This window comes from Manihot esculenta, chromosome 1 (genome assembly GCF_001659605.2).
Source record: "Manihot esculenta cultivar AM560-2 chromosome 1, M.esculenta_v8, whole genome shotgun sequence".
Taxonomy (NCBI): Eukaryota; Viridiplantae; Streptophyta; class Magnoliopsida; order Malpighiales; family Euphorbiaceae; genus Manihot; species Manihot esculenta.
In genome coordinates, this window is record NC_035161.2 from 27725821 (window position 1) to 27752121 (window position 26301).

Genomic DNA, 26301 nt, shown 5'->3' on the forward strand with positions numbered 1-26301 from the left:
AAAAAATTGAAAAACTGAATCGAACCGATTAGTGATAATAATATGTTATTTTCAATAATATAGAAAAATTAAATTATATTAAAATTAAAATATTTTAATTAAGTTTTAAAATATTAAAAATAAAGTGTAAAAAATAAAAAAATTTATTAAAAATCGAAACCGAACCGAATCGAATAGAATCAAATCAGTTCGATTCGATTCGGTTTCTGACCAAAATCGATTCGGTTTGATTTTTATAAATACTAAAATTTTGATTTTTAATTTATTCGGTTTGGTTCAATTTGGAACCGATGTATCTACACCGACAGACTTGTCTAGGGATGTAAACGGGTAGGGTACCCGCAAAATTGAGAGTACCCAAATCCGAACCCGATTATATATACAATTCCCGAACCCGTCTCAAATCCGTTTAATATTGTAATTTTACTATCCGAACCCATCCCAAATCCGTTTAACAATACCCGCACAATACTCGAACCCGATACAAACCAGCAACTCAGTAAATAGTTTTTTTAATTCAATTCAATGACAAAACCAAATAAACTATCTAACAGTTGCACAACTCAGTAGGAGGAGAAATGTTCAATGACAAGAACCAGCAACTCAGCAACCCAGCAAATAATAATTTATAATCAAATAATTAGATTAATTGTCCATAAATTTTAAAAATCAACTGTATTACATTAATCAAATAGCAAATAATTAGATTTTTTAAAATATCCAAATAATCAGATTAATAGTTCATAAATTATAAAATTTTTTAAGAATATACCCATAAAAGATCTTGAAACCTGAAAAGAGTTCTAGTCAAAGCAGATGTCGCCGATTAGCGTCAGTGAAGTGCGGGGAGAGAAGCGTAAATCGAAAAGAGTAGATTTCACCCGACTGGGGAGAGAGAAGGAGATATCGCCGACGCCGACCGGGCAGAGGGAAGAGTTGTCTTCAACTGGAAAGTTGGAAAGTCGGAGATGTCGCCGCTGGAGAGAGAGAATGAGATATTGCTGACGGGGGAGAGAGAAGATTTATCGTCGACTGGGGAGAGAAAGGAGACGTCGTCGGTGACGACTGGGCTGCCGGCAGTCGTCAATAAAGTGGGGGAGAGGCGTGACTGAGAACTATGGGAAGGGAAGCGAGGGAGAGAGAGACGTAGACAAAGAGAGGAAATAGTAAAATGAAAAAATAAATTAGGGATTAGGGTTAGTTTTGTTAGTATAGTTAATCGGGTTCGGGTAACGGGTATCCGATCACCTAATCCCGAACCCTACCCGAATCCGAGACGGATAAAATTTTTCAAACCCGAATCCGCCCAAATTCATTTTATAAAAACCCAAATCCGTCGTAATAGGGTTTGGGCGGATCGGGTACCCGTGAAAACCCGCCCGCCTGTCATCCCTAGACTTATCCTGATAGTATTCAAGTCAAATGCCACGAGTATCAAAGTTTGTTTTAATAATATTTAAGTCACGTGCCACAGACATGTGACATTTCGTATCAAAATAATATCATTTTTTAAATTCCTTTTCTTAAACTTTTTTTTCCCATCTATCGTTTTAAAAGGTTTTTTAAAAAAAGTGTTGTTTATTAAATATATCTTTTTATTTACCCTTAAATTATTTCTAAAACATTAATTAAATTCATTCTATTTATATAAACATTTTAATTGAAAGGTAATATTATCTATTTTACCTCTATGTTAAATTTTAATATATATTTATTGTTCTCCTTTTAACTCATATGTAAAGTTAAAACATAGAGTGAGCACTAATCAGTTCAAATTGAAAAAATTGATCGAATTAAATTAATTTAAAAATTCAATTCAATTTTTTATTCAATTCAGTTTGATTTAATTTTTAATTTTAGAAATTTTGATTATTTCAATTTGATTCGATTTTAATAAAAAATTTAAAAAAAATCGAATCGAATAAAATATTATTTTTAATAATATAGATAAATTAAATTATATTAAATTAAAATATTTTAATTAAATTTTAAAAAACTAAAAATAAAAATAAAGCGTAAAAAATAAAAATTTATTAAAAATTAAAATTGATCAAACTGAATTGAATCGAACCGAATAAGACCAGTTCGGTTTGATTCGGTTTCTTATCAAAATTGATTCGATTATGTTTTTATAAATATGAAAATTTTAATTTTTGATTTATTCAGTTCGATTTGATTTTAAACCGAACCGATCAAAGAGTGAGTATTCTATTTATTGAAATAAACATTATTTTTTATTTTTTATTTCATAAGTTTATCATAATAAATTATTGTTTTAATTATTATATAACACTCCTTTCATTTTATAATTTTTATTAATTTTTTAAATAAAATTATTTATTTTATATATTATAATAATATATAAATTAACTATTATAATTTTATTTAATTTTATCTTTTTTAAAAAATAATTTAAAAATATTTATTAATATTTAATAAAATTTAATATTTTTATGAGAATATAATTAAAAAATTAATAAAAATTTTATTTTTTAATATATATATAAAATAAAATAAATAAAAATTAGAACAAAATTAATATTTTCATTTATCTCATAAAAATATACTTATTTTTTTAGACAGTATCAAGTAATAAGACCACTTTCCTTTTTGGAATAAAATTATTCATTATCTTTTTCAAAAATTTATTAATTCTAAAAGTAATTTAAAAATAATATAATATAAATAAAAAGTGAATTTTTAAAAAAGACAATATAAATTATATTATTTTAATTATATTTTCTTAATATATATTAAAATAATTATAGGTAGATTTTTATTAAGGAGAATATTATGTTTAAGATTAGCGTTAACAATGTTGGCTGAAGGTAGATGAAATAAATAAAAATATTAAAAATTAATTAATTTAAATTTAAACCAAGTGGATCCCACTTGTGTCAATAACAAGCATTGAAAGAGTAAAATGTATAATTATGCTTCAAACATCATGGGTCGACAGTCATCACAGCGACTTGTGAGCTACCCGATGGGAATTCCATCGCACCCACTAGTTTTTTCACATAAATATTGCTACATAAATTTAATTTAGAGCCAATTATTAATTTCTTTTGAGGTCACGAATTCATATGATTAAATATTTTGAATTTAAATTTATATATTTATTATATTTTTTTATTCCATAATTTTTTATTTTTTATATAGCAATATAAGAAAATTATATATTTTATAGGTTATCAAGATGCACCCATTCATTAGAACATTTTATTGATTACGCAGTATTTTAATAATTTAGTCATTGTTAGCAGAACACCGGCGATTTAAATTAAAAAGTAGGAAAAAATAAAATAAAAAAGAATATAACCACCTAGCTAGAGGCCTATGGGCGGTTGCCTGGCAACCATGGAAGTTGAGAACACATGCACTGAGGACAATCCTGGAGCATGAGAAGAAGGCCAAGCTCAGCCCACTTGGGAACATATGATCAAGTAGAGGTAAGACCAATTGAAGCCTCCATTACATCTTCGGTAAATAAGGCTGATCAACTAAAAAAGATTAAACTTTTACGTATTTTGCATTTTTATTTGAAATTTTTGGATTAATTAATTCGATGTTTCAAAAGTAATTTTACAAAAATTTTTAGTTAATTTTTAAAAATTAAAATATGAAAATTTAAATAATATGTCTGTAATATTTTAGTATTTTTAAATATAAATTAATTTTTAAAAATAATATTAGTTCATATTTAATTATAATTAATTAATATATTTAATTATAAAAATAATAGTAACTTAAGAATTAAATATATATTCCACAGTTTCAACTGTGGATAAAATTTATTTTACAGCAATAATATATTTATTGCTTTTTCGTTCTATAGTTTTTATTTCTTTTAATTATTTTAACATTATTGTTGATTTTGTTTATTATTAACATATTTTTTTTAAATAAATGTAGAGAAATTTTATTGCACTATCAAATCTCAAAAGGAGTCAAATACAAATAGCAAGTGAAACAATCTATTTTATTTGATCTATTAAAAAATGGACAGCTTTAACCAATACATGTATTACGCCATTAGCAGATCGAGAAATATAACAAATATTAACATTATTCGTCTCATCAATTAGAAATTTACAATCATAAATAATGAAATTAAAGATCGAGTAATCCATATAATTGAGATCAGTAATAGCCCAAACGCTAAGTTGAGTATTTGATTTCACAATTATATATCCGTCACTTTTAATCTAGCTAAGTGCTTCTCGTATAGTTAAAGCTTCTGTAATTTAATTTTATTTTATTTTTATAAATTTTTTAAAATATATTTAAATTTTTAATAAAATTTAATATTTGTAAAATGAATATAATTAAAAAATTGATAAAAAATATTATTTTTTTAATATATATAAAAAATAAAATGAATAAAAATTATGAGGGGATAGAATATTATTTTATATATTTTATTATTTTAAATTAAATAATATATCTGTTTTAAAATATTCATATATAAAATAAAAACATCACTAATATTATTAATATGAATTATATATTTATCGTTTAGATTAAAATACATTAAGCGAATTCACCGCAAAACAATAATCAGTAAAATTTTCCATTGATGGGTCAACTTGCTGCTTTTTAGAACAGGAAGAAAACAAGTGTGATATAACATGTACTTGATAACATTTGAATTTTGGTGAAAACCATTTGAAATGATCAAAGACATGCGTCTTGTTTTTTTTTGCTTGAATTGGCTATCTTCGTTTTGGGATTTTTGCAGGTCCATCGGCAGCAACGTGAAGTTTGGTATTCTCTTATTGTGAGAGTTTGGTGGCTGCATTATGTAAGGCTGAGATAGGTAGGCATTATGAGAGATTAACCTCTTAATTGATCACCATTGGTCCGTGCCCGTAATCCCTGATTCACCTCACATGATTTAGACTCAAAATGATTTTTGTTTGAAAATGACCTAATATGAAGTGATTATTCAATTATTAAAGCTATATACATCATAAGGTTTCTATATCAAAATTCATCCACTTCTTAGTGTAAAAAGTCTAAACAAAATCAATATAAATATTTAAAAAAAAAAAAAATGAATTATACTGCATCCATATGATTTCGGTTAATTAGAGATTTAGGCCAATTTATGAACCGAAACTGTTGACTTGATCCGCTTCTAAATTTCATCCGAAACCAACCAGCTTATTACTTCACATTAAATAGATAAATGGTATATAATCTTTGGAATACCTTTTCTTATAAATTGCATTCTAGGATGAAATTATATCTGATTTATTTTATCTAACATAGTTTTCCAGTCAACTCTTATTTCATTGTTACATTTTCAAAGTATTTTTATGTTAACACATCTTTTTGACGCAAAAATGATGTCACTGGTTGGTAATTCCCAATGGATGACGGGTCATTTTCCTTGGACGGCCAAGTAGGAGTTTGAACTTTGAACGCGCCGAGTACAGAGACAAACTGTGCTGGGGAGATTTTGATGCTTAACTGCTCAAACTGATGGCTTTGGTGCGGGCAACCACAAGAATCTCATCGATGAGCTGTTTCCTTTTCAGCAAAATGAGTATCCAAATTTCCTTCCTTTTTTTCTCTTTTCCCCTTTTGTTTGCCCCTAAATCTTCATAAGAAAATAGCCAAAAAAAAAAAAAAAAACACAAAGGTGTTTAGTATTTATAATCACTCTTTAATCAGTGCAGAAGTATTCTACACATACAAATACAAAAATTATATTCGATTCACAAGATTAATTGCACAACACACACGGAAAATTATTATCTGACGTTATTATTCTGACGATATAGTTTACATCCGCCAATGAAGGCTTGGTCTAATAATAAAATCAAATTTGGCAAAAAAAAAAAAAAATCAAATTCTTCGGGAAAAAAAATAAATAAAATTAAGGTTTGAGTTCTTACCCTTTATTGTTCATATATATATCCCTTTGAAGTTGAGCTTGGACCGTTGAGGAAAAAAAAATTTTAGAATCACTTTATTAAAATGGTATTCTAGGAAAATTATTTAATTATTTAAAAAAAAAATCTCAAAAGCAAATTTCAGCCCAAAACCACCAATGAGTCTTAAAGCAGTCGATTCAAAGGAGCTTGAGAAACTTCCCCCCACCGATCGGGCTAACTCTGTCCATGTCCAGGGCATTTCGCAGAAGCCAAAAATTCCGATCTTCGTTTTCTTTTATTTCTTTAAAAGAATCTTTTAATTAGTCCTTACAATTTTTTTTTTTTATTCCAACATAGATTATTGAATCAAGAACCCGATAATAAACGTCTAAGGGCTAATACTGTTCAGAGTATTGTTTTCAAGAATTCCTGGACAAAGAATACTACACTGCTAGTAATAATTAAATGCCTTCCCTCGACCAAATTAACCCCGTCAGTCCAAATCAAAGATCGGGTAAACAATAGGGATGGCTCGGTCGTTGAAACATATAAAAACAAGATTGTTGTGGGCCAATTTTAGAATCGAAGGAAGTATTACCATCAAATAATCATGGCCCAAAACCTTGCAGCTACTTGAATTTTCAACAAAACATATTCACTCTCTGAAATCAATCAGAAGTCTGGAGGGAGGGAAAAAAATATCTCACACGTACAAGTAATGTAATAGCCACAGAGTCCACGCCCATCAACTCAAAGGTAATTGCAGAGGAAGAATTACACAAAATATCAAAGTTATCACACCACGATGCAGACTTCCTGAACAAAAGTCAACTTTGAACACCATTCATTTTGGGCCTGCGAATTTGCTCATCATCTTAGCAATTACAGGAGCTACCTTGGGATTAGCTTGGTGCTTGGCGAGATTAGCCGGGTTCTTCATTACTGCAAAACCATCATCCAAAAGCATTTAAGGATGATTATCATATATACAAGTGTAAATTGAGTAAATCATCACAAGTGAAATGACAATTTATAGACATGTGAGTGTTTTAGGCATTGAGAAGGGAGGAGGTAAATAAAGGCCTTGCCACTCGCCCAAATCTCCAAAATTGATGGCGCAAAGCGCACAAGATGGCAATAAGCCTAGGCACAAGGTGCCAAGGTATCTTTAGGCCTAGGCACAAGTGCGCAAAAAAGTAATAAAATGACTATACATGCGCCATAACATTCGAAAAATTTCTGTTTCACTTTCACCATTAGCTACACATGCGCCATTTCCTATTCAGATAACAAACGGTACCCAATCTGGATTGGATCAGCACCAAAATAAAGCAAGCAAGCAGAGTTAAACATCCTAAAGAAATTAAAGTATTAAATATTTTTAAAAAAATCCAGGAAAATCTACCTCCAAGAAAAAAAAACTATCAATATGTCCCAACATCAAGGTTTCAATTAAATATAGAAGCACAAATAACTAAATTCAAATTTCATAAGGTTGTGCCGTTTTAACATCCTTACTGGGATACCTATTATAATTCTACAGCTAGCATAACATAAATGCTCAACAAACATGCAAATTGTTAAAATAGTCAAGGTTAAAATATAGGAAAAGAATGAAAAACCAGAAACAATAATAATGCTAAAGAACTAAAAAACTTATACCATCTTGAAGGGCAGCCATGACCTCAGGATCACTAAACGCAGCCATCAGTTCAGGGTCCTGCCAAAAAGATAAATTATAGCACACACATCAAACAACCGTAACAATAGAAAGCATTCACTGACTTTAAGAATTCATTTATCCAAACAACTGTAGACAAAACCATGTCAATGGGCTTGTGTGCGCTAATTAACATTGAATTGTATATAAAAATCCAGGTTAATATGTGAATGCATTAGCATTTGCACATCTCTTACAGCAATATACACATATCATAAAATCAATGTAAACGAAGTACGGTTGTTAGTCACTCGCATTATAGTTGGACAACGTATATGAAAAAAGTTCAAGAGAAAGAAAACGTTAAACAACCTCAAAACATACATACATTCAAGATCTTACTGAAATCAACATTTCCTGGCATCCCTCCTGGCATTGCACCTGGGAAACCTCCAGGCATCCCACCGGGCATCCCACCGGGCATCCCACCAGGAAACCCACCGGGCATTCCTCCTGGCACTCCACCGGGCATTCCTCCTGGCATTCCACCGGGAAACCCACCAGGCATACCTCCGGGTTTCCTGCTGGAAGAAGATTGCTCTTGCTTATTTGCTTTCTCATACTCAGCCTGTACACAGGGAAAGACCAAATAAGCATCAACACAATCACATAAAATAGGCTAGCAACTGAACATGTTGAACAATGAAAATGAAGTTACCTGTGCTTTGGCACGTCGACGTTGTCTCTCACGTTCAATCTTTCTGTTCTCTCTCTCTTTGCGCAACCTTTCATACTTCCTGCGATGATCCTCAATCTTGTGTGCATTGGGTTCAACCTACAGAATGAAACAATTGAGTGGGCTGTCAAATCAAACTATATGCTCCAATGAAGCCCTTCATTTTGCATAACGGATATGCCTCATGCCAATGAACATCAAGTAGGCAACTTCAATCAATTTAACTAGTTTCTTTGGAAACCAGAACTTGATCAGCTAAACTTAATGCTACATCAGTTACTTAAAGCAATAGGTCTTTGTGCATTTTGTGCCTGAATAAGCTGAGATGCCACACAAGTTTTAATAAAAATAAATAAATTAAATCAAAAAATGATACATTACATCTACTTAAATCAAATTTATCAAAACTATCCATCTATAAAGCATTAATAAAAAATATATAAAATGCATAATGACTTCAACATTGTTATCTTTTTTCCTCTTTAAGATAACACTATTAGAACTTGTTAGAAAGAAAAGTAAAAAATTTTGGACATCCAAAGAGACCCCAAGATTCTAGATATCCATTAAGCCAAATGCAATTGTTAGGATAGTTAGGGAGGAAAAGGGGGAAAAATAGACAGCCCATCAAACGGGTCAAATAATCAAGAAGCAAAGATAATAATAATAAAAAAAAGTTAATCAATTGTTAGTATAGTTAGGGGGAAAAGGGGGAAAAATAGACAGCCATCAAACAGGTCAAATAATCAAGAAGCAAAGATAATAAAAAATAAAAAAAAGTTAATTTCAAAAATTTAGTAATAATAATAAAAAGAAAGAATGAATGAATGATCTAAAAAACCCTGAACAACAGACCCAAATAGTATGTTTACTAGGCAGAGAACATAGACCAAAAACCGAACTTAACCAATTTAAATTAATCGTTTGGTTAAGTTATTTGATTGGTTCCACATAAAGGTCACCCACTTTCACCAGCAAAGGCATTACAGTTGGAGAATTGTGCATCTTGCACTTGAGGCATGCCTTTAACAACACTGATGCTACACAAGAATTAACAAAAGAAACAAGTTCAAACTTCAAATTATTTCAATCAAAATTCTTTAATTTATTCATAAAGATTTAAAGAAGGGGATTGCTGACACATTATTTATCAATTAAATGTGGGGATAAGGATCATCTCTTGTTGCATGTCTATTCCCTCAGTATATGCCTACACTGAGTATACATTTTATAAATGATTAGAATTTGTTGTTCTCTACTTCATTATCCATTTCACAACTTTACGTTGAACTACTTCAATTTTAATCCTTTTTCGATTTCTAAACAGGAAATGTATCACCTAGTTTGTGCCTCTACTTCTAGGAGCTGACATCTGATAGTCACATAATTCACAGTTTGTGCGTGTTTGTCTGGTTGCAGGCACGTGTGTGTGTGTGAGAGAGAGTGAGAGTGAGAGTGAGGAAGAGAGAGAGACAGAGACAGAGACACCTTCTTGAGTACAGCACTAATTTCCTCATCATAATCCAATTTTGATGCCACATGAAGATCCTTGGCAGCCTCTTCCCACTGACCAAGCATTGCTCGTGCCATGCCACGAGATTTGTAGCCCTTAGCTGAATCTGGGTTAATCTGAAACAGGAAATTATCACAATTCATACAATCAGTTCAAAGTATCAAATTACACTAAGTGACCTATTCATAATTTATAAATTGTTTAAAAACGGACATAGAGCAACTGTGCAAATAAGCTAATGAAAGCAACAACCTCAAGAGCAGCATTGGCATCCCGGATGGCAGCATTGGGTTTCTTCATTTTGATGTAAACAGTAGCTGTAAAATATCATGTACACCCAAAACTAAACAATCAAAACAAGCAAGCACACACCAATCCCAAGCTAAGAAAACTATCACCTATAAAACCACTAATCAACAATTACCTCTGGTCGCATACATGATTGCTGAAGTCGGATTGAGGGAAATAGCCTCTGATAAGTGGTCAATTGCTTCCTCCAATTTACCTGCAGCGCAAAGAAATACCAGATTCTGCAATCATATCCTTGAAAGGCCTAAAATATCAAGCCATAAAACACCATCTACTCACACACTCATTCTAATACCTTCAGAGATGGCCTCCGTGGCTTTGAACTTTGCCTCCTGTGAGGCCTCGCGGTTCTCCTCTGTGACTTCTACAGACGGGTCACCCATCTGCAAACAGCCAATGCCATACGGAAACGCAAATAATTTATAAAATTCCACGAACCAAGCAAAATTAAAGGCATAAACGATGTAATTTCCCAAACAAGACCTTCTGAGGGGGATCATTATCAGGCTCGACAGTCTCGCCCTCAATCTCAATATCCGATTCGATTATCTCATCCTCCTCTTCTTCCTCTTCAGGCTCTGCTTGTGGACCTTCCTTATCTTCAATTTCCTCGTCGCTCTCCTCCACGACATAGCTCTTCTGCAATACCCCAAAGTACACCGGATATTGAAACGTGGGGAATTAAAAACACAAGCAGAAAACAATCGATTTACACATAAATGAAACTGAAAAAAAGTGAAAAAAAAAAAGTGTACCGATTTGGAGTCGGCGTGGTCGTAAGCAGAGGAAGGAAGCTTAGCGCCGAGACTGAAGGAATGAATCCCAGGAAGCCATCAATGAGAGAAAGAAAATAGATTGGGTGAAACATGAATGAAGAAAAAGGAGAGTTTATTTTACCTCTCGAGGTAGTCGCGGAAGAAGGAGAGGGAAGGATCGCTGAGAACGGAGGGATTGGATTTGCATTGTTCGACGAAAAGCTTGAGTTCTTTGAGTTTAGCTGCGTCCATCTTCGCAGGTGGTGCGGCAGAGGTAGAAATTTTATCAAAGGAATTTTCAGATTTTGGAATGGGAAATGGGAAGGGAGTAAGGGACACTTGAAGAGACGAAGTGTAGACAAGTGTTGGACTGGGTTCTTCTAGCAGCTTCTATCATAGTTTTTCCTTTATTTTGAGAGCAAGTAGTTTTATGACTTATCCGGATTTTTTTTTATGTAAGATATGAAATTGATTAATGATAAAGAAAATAAGGCCCAAGGCCTACAATAAGCTTCTCACTCAGAAGTAAGGCTTAAGAATAACACATAACAATATAAGAGGAAATCTAAATTTAAGCCCAGTATAAAATATAAGTCTTAAAGTCCAAAGAAATAATAAACCTAAGACCCGAAAAGAATTTGTCCTATATCTCTAATCTGACAGTAAACTCATACCTTTGAAGAAAATAAGGCTATCCATAAAGTCTAAATTTAATATTTTTTTCATAACTCTCGGATTTGAAATGGAAAATTTCAAATTTTTTAAATGTAAAAAATTTTAATTTTAAATGAAGTTAAAATAATGTATGATTTTATAAAACTTTTATTGAATCATATCAAATATGGGAAAAACTTCAAGTTGCTTCAGAAACTTGATGAAATCACTTATTGATGCTTATATACGCCTCGAATGGGATTTTCATCACCTCTTCAAACACCGAGCTGAAGCCCATGATCTTCAGATGCAGGAAGCATGTCCACCAGGAAAGTAAATTTGGTCTGGACCTAATCCACCTGAGACTGCTTTAATTACTTAACTTCAATTACTTGGCCAAAGCTAATGAAAGTGGATTAAAGTCCCAGCACAATGATATCAACCAGCCTGAATCCAATGAACTGTCAAAATCCAGCCCAAACTGAGCCCCGTTGTTCTGATAAAGTTGCACATGGTTACTGTTCTGAATTTTTATTTTGAGCTATACAAAAATTCATGTATTAATTAATTTTTTTTATTAAAAAAGGGAAAGAAGAGGTCATCTCTTTCTATAAAATAGCTGAGAGTCTTTTCTTTAAGTACCTTGAAGCGTCGCTTGCCACCCACACCCGGCATACAGCTAGGCCAGACTTATTTTCTATGCCCCCAATAATTAAGCTTTATATTAATGGAGTAGTTTCCGGGTCAGATTATTCAAGTGCAAGATTCTCACATTAAAAAAAAAAAAAAAAAACTTATTTATATTGTATTCAACTACAATAAATAAAATAAAAACAATTTAAAAACAATTTTTTTTTAGTTTTACTTGGTGAAATTCATTTCCAATCTAGTAATCACATGACCCAACCATTGAAATGGAGAATCTTATCAAAATATAGAGATGATTCTATTTGGGTTTTTACACTAAAAATTTAACTTTTTTTTTACATAATAATTTGAATTTTGAAATCGTTTAACAATTTTATCAATTAAATTTTAATCTCAATTATTTTATATATTTATAAATTATTAATAAATTTTAAAATTCGTCAGTAATATCAATAAATTTTAAATTCAATAATAAATTTTTACATAATTTTTTATATTAAGTATTACTAATGAATTTTTAAATTTATTAATAAATTTATTAAAATTACTAACGGATTAAAATTTATTAGTAATCTGGCAATTGTTTATAGTGTTCTGTATTTTTATAAATAATTTTCGATGAGACTTACAATATTTTTTTTAAATAATTTTTGATGGAATTCACAATACATGTAGAATGTCATCTTCTGTGACAAGTAATCCTTGATTAATCTTAATTAAAGTTGTGAAACCTCCTAACTCTGAAAGCAAAACCGAGCCTGACCCCACGATTCTGCTCAAGATAGAAGAGTTGACAGACATAAATTGCCATAAATTATATAACAACAATAACTCTTTCCCAATTAGCCTCTTGCAGGTACCTCACTTAAACAATAGCGCACTAGTTCTGATTAAGAGACCCTCCAAAGACTGCCATACCAAGGTGGAGGGTGTGACTGTAGTATCCGTATGCTTGTCACATGTGCTGCTAGGATTTTCTAACTGACACTAGAGCTGGGGCATAAGTCAGATGGTGAAACCATCTAGTGGCTTCTGAAGCACGCAGAGCCACTATTGTAGAAGTTAGTGGTACGGGAATCATCCCTACTATTATAGTGTTTGCTAATGGAACCCTCAAAATACCAACTACTTCTCCAGCAAGATCCGATAATAATGACTTGCTGCGGAGAAAGAGAACTTTCATTTTAGGAATTTTTATTGAAATTAGGAATTTTTACAATTTCAAAATTAACGAAGTGTTTTTTATTATAGAAAATGACATTCTACATGTTTTGTGGTTCCATCAAAAATTATTTTTAAAAAAATATAAAACATGCCATGTCATCAAATGATACACTCATTCATCTAGAATTTAAAATTGGATAAAGTTGCAAAACACTTTCAAAATTTAGATTATTATATGAAAATAAAAATTAACGCAAAAGTACAAAAAGATTTAAATTTTTAGTGCCAATACCCTAAATAAAATAAAATATAATCAACAAATTTAGATAATTTCAATATTCAGTTTATCCCTTATTATATCAATTCAAAGCAACACCAATGGTCTCTCACCAAAAAAAAAAATTAAATTGTGATTAATTTGCATTAAAAAAAAAACCCATAATTGGCAAGACATGAAACATAAATTTTCAACACAAATGTGATAACGATCGCATAACATAAATGTCCAAAAGTTCAATAAAATAGGAGAAGTACAGCGGCAACAATGTAAAATGTTGAAATAAGTGAGATACTAAGGAAGAGAATAACGAAAATTCTCCAAAATCAGGGAAATAAATCTCTCTAATAATACATGAACGATCTCAGCATCTATGACTATTAATATAATAATCATATCTCAATGTCAAACTTGGTAGCAGGTGGCCTAATACAATAGACAGGTAGCCAATAACAAGACTACCCCAGAAAATCCCGTCCACGCCATTCTGCTGCCATCGTTTCCAGGCACTCCTGTCAAAATATTAAAACAATTCATTTCAGAGGAAAGGCCTGGCTAAAAATTTTAAACTTTAATCTAAAACTCTGATTGATTTCGATTCTAATGTTCACCGAACTAGTTCCGAATCTAAATCGAACGAGAGATGAAGTTGTTTTGAAGCAATAGGAGCAGAATTTTACCTGGAGGCGGGGGCACGGAAGATGGCGACTCAGCTGCATCAAAATTGTAGTAGACTATCAGTGTTGAACTAATCATTCATAAATAATTGGAAAAAAAAATCATTACAATCAAAATTTGGTTCAATTACCTTTGCTGCAAGCAGTGAGATCAGCGTTAACTCCGCATCGCCCGGTGAGTGCCAGGGCCTGAGTGATATTGATGTTTAAGCTTTGGAGTAAACCAGGTGTGTTGTAGAGGTTGCAGAGGCAGTTGATATCGTTAGTTACGGCGTCTTTGATGGAGCCACAGCAAGACTCTGGAGGGGTGGTTGTGGTGTTTAGGTAGTCGGCGCATGGGATTAGCTTCTGGCCACAAGATGCGACGTTCTGCGCCTGTGTTGTCGTTGTACTGGTGCTCACAAGGAGGATGGCCACCATCATCACCACCGTGGACATGGTTGTTGAAGAAGCCATTTTCTTTGGAGTTGAGGAGAAAGAGTGGTGGGTTCTTTTATGTCTTTCTAGTTATCTAGGTCTTCCTCTATACTTATACAAGGCCTGCAGACTGCAATAGATGTTATTTTCCTACAAGAAAAGCGAAAAAAAAAAAAATCAATTGCATGGTTTAAAACAAAATGGAGAAAATTAACGGTCCACGTGGCAGCGATCGAAGCTAAGCTACGCTACGGTCGGAAAATAAAATTATTATATTTTTTAAGATAAACAATTATCCTTAGTCTAATTATTGAATTAGCTCTTTTTTTTTAAATATTAATTATAATGTCTATCTGACTTTAGTCTAATAAATAAAAAATATATTATTATTCTGGAAAATGCAGATAAGTGTCTTCATAGTTAGTTAACTTAAATATAAACTAATAAAACTTTATGATTTTTATCATCTCCAATTTAATGCCAAAGTTGCCAACTACCTTCTAAACCTTCCTGCTTAAGCTGAATGGTTGGATGAGAAATTTTTGTGAAGGTTGAGTGTTGATTTGATTTTCTAGCAATTTGACCATAAGAAATGTGTTGGTTTTGGACAACTTGGACTTGGTAAGATGAGGCAGCTTGTGAAGTAATTATTAGACGTACCAACAAAACCAAATATAAATGATTCATTATAGAAGCCTTTAATTTGAAAATGAAGTTAATTAAATCAACAAGGAGATAAAATCTGGGGTGTTTGAAAATTTGACAAAAAGGAATTAAAACTGAAGATGTTGTGGAAAGGTCCAATAAATGAATTCAATTATCAAAGGGCCAGCCAGCTAAGTAAAAAAACCTAAAATCTAGAAGCGAGAGACTATCTGGAAATGGAATGGTCTTGCTGTTGTCGGCTCAACATAATTTTAACAACATACAAACGGTCAATACACGAAATGATACGAGTCTCATTTTTACTGGTTTGCAATAAAATACTTCTTAATTATTAAGGAAGCAAAACAACAAAGAAGTCATGTGAGTGCAGAGAGGTGTGAAACAAAGCATACGGTTTGAAATATTTATGGGGGGCTGCTTGTGAATTTTTCCACACGGATTACTCCGTAATTGCATTCCTTACGGTCAGGAAATGCGTCTGCGCGCTCCTGGCAGCATGCTCCACTATTTTCATCTTTTCTTATCCCACGAAAAAAAGTTATGGAACTAGAACTCGAGACTTTAAAATTGAGAGTTATACCTTTTATTTTTAAATTAAAATTAAACAATAAAAAATAAATTATTTCAATGAAAAATATTTTTTAAATACAAATCATTTCTCACAAATAAATAAAAACTTAAAAATATTAAGAAACTTAATAAATAACTCAATTTTAAAAATAAAAACTATTAAAATAATTACTATAAATTTAGTTATAATAAATTTCGTGACTTAAAAGAGCAATATATTCTTTTTAATATCTTTTTTTTTAAAGCAATTCTATTTTAATATCTTATATGTAGTAAATATTCAATATTTTTAGATTACTCTACTATATTTTGATTTATGTGGCAATATCCTAGTTCCGCTGATACCATTGACAACAATTTAAATTTTGTTAAAATAAATTTTAAATTTATGATAATATATTTTTAAAAATATTTTATTTAGTAATTAATAAAATTTTAATTTTAATTATATTTTTCATATATTAAAAATAAACTCAATATAATAACTACATATCGTATAATTTTATATTAATTTTTTTTAAAAAAATAAACTCAATATAATCAGAGAAGTTACCCACAATCACCCATCTAGCATTCTTTATCAGCATATTCAAACCAGAAACTTATACCTGCAAAGGAGATTATAATAACATCAATAAGATTTGTTTTGAAGTATTTTATAAGGAAATCGATAAAAGCTAGAGGCCCATAACCAGGAAATTATAAGAAAGTAGTAATATCCATAAAGTCAAGTTGGGCTTAAAATCCCCCAACTGTTTATTTACTATTTAGTAAATTAAGCCCATCTTAACAAACGGGCTAAAGGGCGAAGGCCATCAGCCATCCACATTTTCCACATCGAACGGCACAGATGAGGCCTGTGCCCCCATGTATATAAATGTACAAATCTGACGGTTGTAATCCCCGCCATCAACAGCACTACCGAACTGAAACAAGCTCCCACTTTTAGATAAACGGATAACATAATACTGCAGAATTCCTGCTTCAGCTTCCCGAAGGGCTATCAATGGCCGCTCTTAGTCTCGGCATCGCCACCTCCACCATCGTCACCGTCCGTACAAGGCCAATAACAAGAACCACTCCCAGGCCTCGAATCTCCTGCATTGGATTTGTAACTTTCTTCAAAATTCTACTTTTCCGCTTTCATTTTCTACTTCTCTTTGTTTCCTTCAAGTTTTTTTATAATATCGTTATGCGAAGGAAGGATCCAGAGGGGTTATTTGGTCCTCCACAGACGGGCCACATCGCCCGACGCGAGTTCAAAAGACGCCTGGAGAGAGACGCCGAGCTTCGTGAGGCCTTAGAGCAACAAGCCCACGAAGAGAAAGAGCGTCGTCGAGCTCTTCGCCGAGTAATTTTATATACTGAACTTTCACTTCTTCGTGTTTGTAATTATGATTATTCATGCTTTTTGTGATTATTTCTTATTGGGCTAGTCTCGGGTTATGCCGGATACTCCAGCGGAGCTTGTAGAGTACTTTCTTGACACTGAGGCTCAGGAGATTGAGTTTGAGATCTCGAGGATGAGACCCAGGTTAGTTCCTACTGCTATTGTACAGAATATGTTTGAGAGTTTGCTTCTTACAACATAATTTGAAAATATCAAGTAAAGTTTGCTGACCCATATGGCCTGTAGGAGGATGGATGACGACTCTAATTAGTTTGTTAGTTGTTTGTGTCAAGGGTGCTAATAGAGAGTGATTTAAAATTAATCTTAGCAAGTTTTTAGTCATAATAAAACTGACAAACTACAATGCCAAACAAGCACCAAGTCTAAGCAAGCTAGGAGTGGAGAATCAACTTCAATTAAGCAGCTTCAAATGCACATAACACATGAACTTCTCTATAAGCTGACCTTAAGTTAATTCTAATTTAGTTACCTTTTTTTCCCACCCATTTTGATTTTTTTTTTCTTTCTCATTTGGCCTTTCATTGCTGCAATTGATTATGCCATATTTCGGATTCTAAATATGATCTATAAGCAGTGCGGTTCCCTTCAACTTATTCCCTCTGTAGCATTGTCATTTGCTTTCACTATGAATCAATTTATTATTTTTTCCTCCTTAATATAAGAATTCTCAGGTAAATAATGCCATATGAATCTTGAACACATGAAATTTCCAGATTGAATCAGGAATTTTTCTCGCATCTGCAATTTGAATTGGGGCAGCTTCGGTTTGCTGTTTCAAAAACAGAGGTCTGTTCTTCAAATTACATGGGAGTTACATTCTATTTGCATTACAAAACCAAGCAAATGTTTTCAAAATTGATGCCTTTTCAGGATATGGAGGACAGATTGATTGAGCTGGAAGCACTACAGAAGGCTCTACTGGAAGGCACAGGTCAGTGGTCTCATCAAACTGTTGCTTTGAAGAATTAAAATTTGCTTTCTTCTTGAAAAGTGATCCGTCCTGGTTCATTGTCCCACTACAGAAGCCTATGATAAAATGCAAGGTGAACTTGTAAAGGCAAGGAACAACTTAACCAGAATCTTGACTTCGAAGGATGTGAAAGCAACTGTATGCATTACTATTTTCACTCATTCAGCCTTTAATTATATACTTTCTGCATAATTATGTTTACTCTATGGCTTTTTCTATTTATGCTAGTTGTTAGAGATGGTTGAGAAGAATGAAATTAACAGATCCTTGTTGACACTTCTTGATGAAAATATATCAAGTGCCAACCAAAGCAATCAGGTGTGACCTTTAGATGAAATTTTCTCAGTATATGCCTCTCTCTTTCTCTCTCTTCTCAATTTTTTTATTGTGGTAGAGGAGCATTAGCACCATATTGATGCTATATATAATCATGTAGCTAACATGCTTAAATTATAGCCTGCTTTTAAATGCCTAACTTTACACCACACATGATCTGTACCCTGCAGAAAGAAGCAGCAGCTTACATGGAAAAGCTTCGTGCAGCAATGCTTAAGTACATTACAGTTTAGCAATCGATGGTGTATATTACCTGTCAAGTTGACTGCAGTTATTGAGATGAATTTGACTCTAGGTTCATTCAATAGGTTAAATTTTGAGCCAAAAAGTTGAAGGAAATAGATGAAATATTGTATAGAGTCCTGCTTTGTGACTACTTCATAGTATGCGTTGTAGCTTCTGACACTCCTGCCGCAAGATTGGAAATGGTACTGAAATAGAAATTTTTGTTACAGTTAATTTTTTTCTTGGTTGAACATTATCACGCTTAAGATTGATCTCATGTGCATTATACAGACTGTCTCAGATGCCTCAACCATCATAGCATGTGCATGCATTTGTCAGAAACAGTTGAGTAGCCCTTATGAGCAACAGTTATTTAAAAATGAGTGCGTTCACTAGGAATGCAATTAAAACTTAAAAGACATTAAGTTCTAAGAAATATGGTATTTGTTTGGTGGACTTCAAATTCAGTTACGTGTTTATGTTATAGGCTGACTACCTGGCTGTTGGTTTCAGGAAATAGTGAAGCCTTGCCTCTTAGCAGTCAGAAATAAGAACAATTTAATTGAGAATCAACTGCAAAAAATCTACTTGCTTGCCTATTAGCTAAAAGGATAAGGTGTAAACCTTAAGTTTCCCTACAAATTCTATAAAACAAAAAGATTAGTTGAGACACCGACGAAGGCGCAATCTATGACCGGACCGATAATGAGGAAAGTCAGAAAGCGAAACAATTCTTTTAAAGGGAACTCGAGTCGTGAATTTCTTGGGGTTGCTGATTTGATCATCTAGTTTAGAGATTGGAGCTTCTCACTGATGGTTGATGCATAACATCCTAACACTGGAGATCCTGCTGACTAACATCTTGGTTTCATAGTCAATATGAAAATGCATAATGGAGTGCCTGTTGTTGGATTGACTTGGAAACACATAAAACAGGGTGATGGATTTTTTATGGTTTCTTCTGAAAAACCAGCAGTACACATGGTAGAGTTGATTGCTTAATCTTGCTTTTTTTGGTGGTTTCGTCCCTAACTGGACTCGGCTCTGCCGGTTGAAGACCACCGACACCGAGTGCTTTGTAGAGGTTAGGCACCGAAGAAAAGTGAAAACTTGGACGGAAACTTCCAATTCACTAATTAGGCACATTGAAAGTGAAGAGAATAAACCGAACAAAGAGAAAAAGTTTAATGGGAGCAAAGGATTATTGAGACAGAGAAAAGAAGGTAAGGGCATGTGACTTCTTTTATTTAATTTAGAAGAAGGTGGATACCTCACAACTCCCTTTTTAAGAACTCTATAAATGTTAACTTCCTTGCTTTCATCATTCCATCTGGATCATTCTTATCCTTCAAAACAATGGCAAGGCTTCTCCTTTCCCTGCTAGTTCTCTCCTTCGCCATGTCCATGGCTGGCATTGCAGGTTCTGCCTCAAGCCCCAGAGACTTCATCAAGGCCTCATGCAAGGCCACACGCTATCCTGATTTGTGTGTCCAATGTCTTTCAGGATATGCTAACGCAATTCAACAAAATGAGCAACATCTAGCTCTAACTGCCTTGTCTGTGAGTCTAGCCAGGGCTAGATCAGCTGCTGCATTTGTCACCAAGCTTACTAAAGTTAGGAGGATAAAACCAAGAGAGAATCAAGCTGTGAAGGACTGCATAGAGAATATGGGTGATAGTGTGGATCGACTTAGCCAGTCAATCACGGAACTGGGCCATCTGGGGCAAGCTGTTGGTCAGGACTTTGTGCGGCTTATAAGCAACGTGCAGACATGGGTTAGTGCTGCCATAACTGATCAAAGCACTTGCCTTGATGGCTTTGCTGGCCGCTTCATGGATGGAAATGTGAAGATTGCCGTCAAGCGCAGGGTTACCAATGCTGCACAAGTCACTAGCAATGCACTTGCATTGGTTAACCACTTTGCATCTAGGCATCACACATCTGCATGTGGTGAAAAGCCTTAGTTTTTGCCTAGTTTTATCTCCAAGAGCCCAAGCTTGCCAGCTAATGTACAAGTGCAACATAGGATGAACTTTTAAGTACTCTGTTTATTGCAAAATAGTACTAAGCATGAGCAAAATTTCTGTTTCGTTGTCAATTTAAAATGGAAATTTTGTTTATAAGAATAATTTTTTTAAAAAACAAAAAAATCAACGGTTGGATTGAATCAAATTAGATCAAACCAAAACCGAAGAACACGACATCCCCATTTCAAATCCCATATGGTGGTGGCTGCAGTGGTCAGTAGTTCAAGAACCCAAATCATTTTGAAAATGGAAATACAAAGGACCGAGTTGGATTGTTCTTGACGGAAGAAAAATTCTAACTAGAATTGTCTTGGATCGAGCCAGAATCAAATTGGAATTGAAATCAAGATTCACATGAACCAACCCGAGATTAAGAGCTCTCAGTATATTTCTTATGTTCTCTTCTACAATGAGTTTTAGATGATATTCATTGTTAATGTTTTCACATAAAGTTTTTAATTTCATATAAAAACTACCTTCAAAGATTTTATAAAATAATATAATATACAAAATACAAGAGGATGATGTTTTTTTGTTAGAATTAAGATACAAATAATAATTTATATATATTATAAAACTAAACTACTCATAGGACAATTGAATTTTACTTAATTTTTAACACATATTAAAAAAAATGATATATTAACAATCTGATAAATATTAATTAATTGACATTTTAAAAAACCGATTTATGATTTAGGATGAATAAAAATAAAAATACATTTATTATTATGAAATAGCTAGAGCCATTTGATTTGTGCAAATTTTCCAACCCTCTATTAATAATTAGAGAATTTTGGGTGACATGAAGGATTCAAAGCGATTAAAGCTTAAGCATCTTTATCAAAGTGATTATTAACATAATTTCCTTTGACTATTTTTGATTGGCTTTGCCTGCCGGCAGGTTACTAAATCTGATTCTACTATTTTATTTTTTTCAGGAAAAAGAAAAAAAAATAAAGCGACATAAATATGATGGCTCTTTGTGCTTTGAGGAGTCAATCAGGGCTGATTTTGATGTTTTCATATTGCACTATTGATTTAATTTCAAAATTAAAGAAAAAAATTAATTTAAATTGAATGATTCAAATTAATTTAATAATTTGAATTGTATAATTAATTTTTTATTTTTAATATTTGTTTATATTTTAATATTTAATTAAAATATTTCAATTTTAATTATATTTTAATAATTCTATATTATAAAATTATATAAGATTATTAATTAATCAATTAAATTTTATTGAATTTTTCTGATTAAAATATAATTAAATTAAATGACTAAATTTTTTAAAAATTAACATCAAATTAAATTTAAAAAAATATAAAATCGAATTGAATTTTTAAATTATTTTACGATTCAATCTATTATTTCATTAAAAATATGACCATCTCAACACTCAAAATATGGTGATAATCTCAACTTTCTAATATAATAATTAAATGTATATTTAATTTAACCAGTAGTTATAGTTGATTTTAAATATTATATGTTCGGTATATATATTTAACTGTTATTATTAGAATATAAAATGACAAAAAGTATACATCAATTTATTATATTAATAAAATAAATATAAAGTTATTAATTTATTTTGTAATATATATAATAATTAAAAATAAAATTTTAAATGCAGTAATTTTCATGTATATACATAATTTATATAATATAATAGAGGAAATTATAAACTTTTAAAAAATAATATTAGAATTAGTTTATTTATTATTTATAGTATTTTAAATTTATTTATCATTTTTTATAATTTTAAATAATTATTGGTATAAAATTTAATTTAAAATTATAATTAATAAATTTTAAAAAATAATATCGTCTAAATGAAAAATAAAATTGAAACAAAAAGAACTCTAATTATAGAATTAATCCTAAAAACATTTAATAAATCTTATATCAGCGGTTCTTAATTGAGTTTTTTAAACTTATCAAATATTTTGATTTAACTTTTTTAATACACATAAACTGTATTTAACAGTTAAATCAAACATTGATTTAAATATATTTATTTGTAGCAAAACGGTTTGTGGGCTGAATACTCCTTTCTTTGGTGACCTTTAGGAATTTCTTTCCTTCAATTCAAACAAAGAGTAATTCAAATTTTTTATTTTATTTTATTTTTTTCACTTTATTAGAAAAATATCTGAAGGTCCAAAGTAGTATTTAAAAGAAAAAAGTCATTTAAAACCTATCATATGATTTTTAAAAATTAATCTAAAATATAAACAATTAAATTAAATACAATAAAATTAAGAACTTAAAAATTAAATTTTCAGGAAAATTTTACTAATTGTTCATTTTATCTAATACGTTCTTGTCTAAAAGGAAAAAAAGGAAGAAGATATGAGATTTCTGAATAAAAGGGGAATGCATGGTATAGCAGAAAAGGAGATTCTAAAGGAGACTCGCTCACAATAGTGGGAGGCAAAATATGAAATCTCCATGAAAGCTGACGCGATGAGCACCAATGCTTAGCACAAGTCTCCATAAAAGGAATGTGAGAGCATGTGATGTGGTTCAACTGCCTGCAAAAAGATAACGAAAGGAAATAAAAGAAAATGGCCAAGGCAAAGGCCATATGCACTCTCTGGGGAAACCTACATAATTGATTCCACTGCCTTGTGGAGCCCTAACTGGAGAATCATCACCATCCATCAATTTGAGCTAGCTTCCAGTTAAACTATGAAGAAGATGTGAAATTATTATGAGCAGCTTGGCATGGGGGGCCTCGTCATCTCACCTGGAATCTCCAGTTCAGGAAGAAACTGACAAATCGTGCAAATTGATTGGAAACGAAATATCTCGTCCAAGAACCAGAGTGGAATTAAAATCTTAACAAACTTTAATCGTTAGATTAAATAACATAAATTACGTTTTATTTTGGTTAAAAATTGAGTGTTTTTTTTTTATATTTAATATTAAAAGATGAATTATTCATAATTAATGCATGAATATAATTCTGAGCTAGTGTCCTTCTCATATCACAATCCTTGATAAAGATAGAAAGAGCGAGGCCGACCAGCAATTTGCTGAGCTATGGCTCTTACGATTAATAATGTACAAGATTTTTTTGTATGCATGGATTTATTACAAGTAGCAGTCAGATGTTGATACAATATTCTTGTCTCTTCTTTTTCTTCTTCTTCTTTATTTTTTTTTATTTTTTTATTTATCTTATCAAGAGATAAAGTAATTTCTCTTACTGTCACTTCCTGGTTCTTGAATCTTGATTCTTCAACTTTTATTTTTGTTTTCATGGATGATGCTTGGTTCTTATCCTTAATTTCTCGTTTTGAACCTTAAGACTAATTCTTATCCCAATCCCTATTCCCACGAAATCAGGGGTGAAAAAGGTTAAAAAAAAAAAAGACCAAAGGCACACGTAAATTGTCATCCCTATAACAGCAACAGCAACAGCAACAGAAACGACAAACCTAATTTGGCTGTTTTTCATCCCCAATTATTACAGACAATGTTGCTTGCCTATTGGGGACACAACGAATTTGAACCGTAACAACCCCGGAACTTGGATTAAGGCGTTAACTGGGTTAATTGGAAGGTATTTAGTATTTTGACAATGTGAAACACTATTATTTAATAATTGAAATAGTAGATTATAAAAATTTATTTTTTAATATATTTGACTAACCACATGAAAATATTTTATTCGATAACTCAGTATTTTAATTCAGTCAAAATATTAGTATTTAATAATTAAAATAGTAAATTATAAAAAACTATTCATTATAACATTTAAAACAATTAACAGCCGGTTACAATTCTCAAACAGGGCCGTAAACTTGATTATTTGCTAGGATAATACTGAATTTTTCTTTTTTTTCCTTCCTGCTCTTGGATTTGATGTTGACTCATACAGTGGCAGAGACAATAATGCAAAATTTTCCCAATCATGTATTCTTCAGCAAAGGCTCTTGATTAAGCCTTTAATCTCTCCTGGATTATTTATCCTTAAAAATATCAGGCTTGGCTTCTTCCTCCCCCTTTGTGGGAACCACAGCTTGAGATTTTCTATAAATGAGCTACTCTCTTCCTTCTCATCATACTCTGGCAGCAACCCTTTCTTACAGAGAAAATGGAAGCAGGTCCATTTTTAGTCTATGTGCTAATAGCAACTCTCATTCTTCAATTCTCTACCCTCACAAATTCTAGCTCAGCCACCCAATACATCAGAACATCATGCAGCAACACAACCTATCCAAGATTATGCTACCACTCCCTTTCAATCTATGCAAGCGAAATCAAGACCAATCCTAAATCACTAGCCAACACTGCCCTTAACATCACCCTCAGAGCCACCAAATCAACATCAAGATTGATGAAGAAGATGTCAAGAATCCATGGATTGAACCCTAGAGAGGCTGCAGCCGTAGCAGATTGTGTGGAGGTAGTTGGTGACTCAGTGTACGAGCTGCAAAGGTCTATTGGGGAGATGGGTCATGCTAGAGGATCGAATTTTTTTCAAGTAATGGCTGATGTACAAACATGGGTTAGTGCAGCATTAACAGATGATAATACTTGTATGGATGAATTTGCTGGAGATTCCATGAATGGGAATGTGAAGGCTCTTGCTAGGAGACACTTGGTGAAAATTGCTCATCTGACTAGCAATGCCTTGGCTCTTATCAATAACTATGCTTCATCTTATATCAACTGAGAGCAATGTCAATGTCCAGGTATATTGTGTGTCTCCTTGTGGTTGTTAGTTGAGTTTGTTGGGAACCCACTTCTCAGGAGAGGTCAAGTAAGAGAAATTTTAGCCTTAATGATTATGGGTCATCCTCTTCTGCAATTATTGATTATAGGTTTCAATACTTTGGTGTGTATGGTTAATTATGATCAGTTATTTTAGTTGTAAACACTTGAGGTTTCTTTTAGGTTGATTTGAAAGTGAAAATGTAGATTTTCTTTCATGTTGTATGCTTAGCAAACTATGTTTTATATTCATCTGTAAGAATATGAAAATTAATTTACTCTGAGAAAGGAAATTTCCCATGTAATTGTTCTTCTTTCAATTCTACTTTGCTACAGGGAGACTCTTATCCCTTTCCATTTGTTTCAGCCAGGTGATAGATTTTAGTATCGGAATCTAGTTAAATTAAATCGAAATTAAAATAAATAAAATTGAATTAACCTGAATTAATATTGAACCAATTCAAAATTATTTTTTCCTAAAGACCAAGGATAATGGTGGGAGTTTTGAAAAAATGTACTAATTTTATTGTGTTATTCATAATAAAATTTTAGAGTATATAAAAGTTTTTATATATTTTAGTTATAAATCTTATAAAAATATTATCATAAATAGTATATATATATATAGAATGATTGCATAAATTAGCATGTTCTTGTTGCTTACATCAACATCATTA

The 26301-nt window shown here is 31.9% G+C and overlaps 5 protein-coding genes across 5 annotated transcripts; 3 read left to right on the plus strand and 2 right to left on the minus strand.

Annotated features, from left to right (window-relative positions):
- Window positions 1-6493: 6493 nt before the first annotated feature.
- Window positions 6494-11266, minus strand: LOC110628707 (FAM10 family protein At4g22670). Its single transcript, XM_021775503.2, has 11 exons — window positions 10998-11266; window positions 10856-10907; window positions 10584-10739; window positions 10396-10483; window positions 10216-10296; window positions 10044-10108; window positions 9767-9907; window positions 8261-8377; window positions 7931-8170; window positions 7545-7602; window positions 6494-6824 (listed from the first exon to the last, which is right to left on the minus strand). The coding sequence occupies exons 1-11, from the start codon at window positions 11105-11107 to the stop codon at window positions 6727-6729; spliced, it is 1206 nt and encodes a 401-aa protein (XP_021631195.1). The 5' UTR covers window positions 11108-11266; the 3' UTR covers window positions 6494-6726.
- Window positions 11267-13814: 2548 nt separating this feature from the next.
- LOC110621082 (non-specific lipid transfer protein GPI-anchored 7) lies at window positions 13815-14850 on the minus strand. The gene is made up of 3 exons (XM_021765140.2): window positions 14407-14850; window positions 14279-14311; window positions 13815-14110 (listed from the first exon to the last, which is right to left on the minus strand). Exons 1-3 carry the CDS (start codon window positions 14729-14731, stop codon window positions 14025-14027), a joined length of 444 nt encoding a protein of 147 aa, XP_021620832.1. The 5' UTR covers window positions 14732-14850; the 3' UTR covers window positions 13815-14024.
- Window positions 14851-16814: 1964 nt separating this feature from the next.
- Window positions 16815-19104, plus strand: LOC110614175. The gene is made up of 8 exons (XM_021755670.1): window positions 16815-17039; window positions 17133-17279; window positions 17365-17462; window positions 18053-18125; window positions 18210-18270; window positions 18362-18447; window positions 18538-18627; window positions 18816-19104. Exons 1-8 carry the CDS (start codon window positions 16935-16937, stop codon window positions 18876-18878), a joined length of 723 nt encoding a protein of 240 aa, XP_021611362.1. The 5' UTR covers window positions 16815-16934; the 3' UTR covers window positions 18879-19104.
- Window positions 19105-19238: 134 nt separating this feature from the next.
- LOC110614183 (21 kDa protein) lies at window positions 19239-21004 on the plus strand. Its single transcript, XM_021755682.2, has one exon. It carries the CDS (start codon window positions 20227-20229, stop codon window positions 20833-20835), a length of 609 nt encoding a protein of 202 aa, XP_021611374.1. The 5' UTR covers window positions 19239-20226; the 3' UTR covers window positions 20836-21004.
- A 3920-nt stretch (window positions 21005-24924) lies between these two features.
- On the plus strand, window positions 24925-25929 carry LOC122723555 (21 kDa protein-like). Its single transcript, XM_043956160.1, has one exon. The coding sequence runs from the start codon at window positions 25005-25007 to the stop codon at window positions 25584-25586; it is 582 nt and encodes a 193-aa protein (XP_043812095.1). The 5' UTR covers window positions 24925-25004; the 3' UTR covers window positions 25587-25929.
- The last annotated feature ends 372 nt before the right edge of the window (window positions 25930-26301 follow it).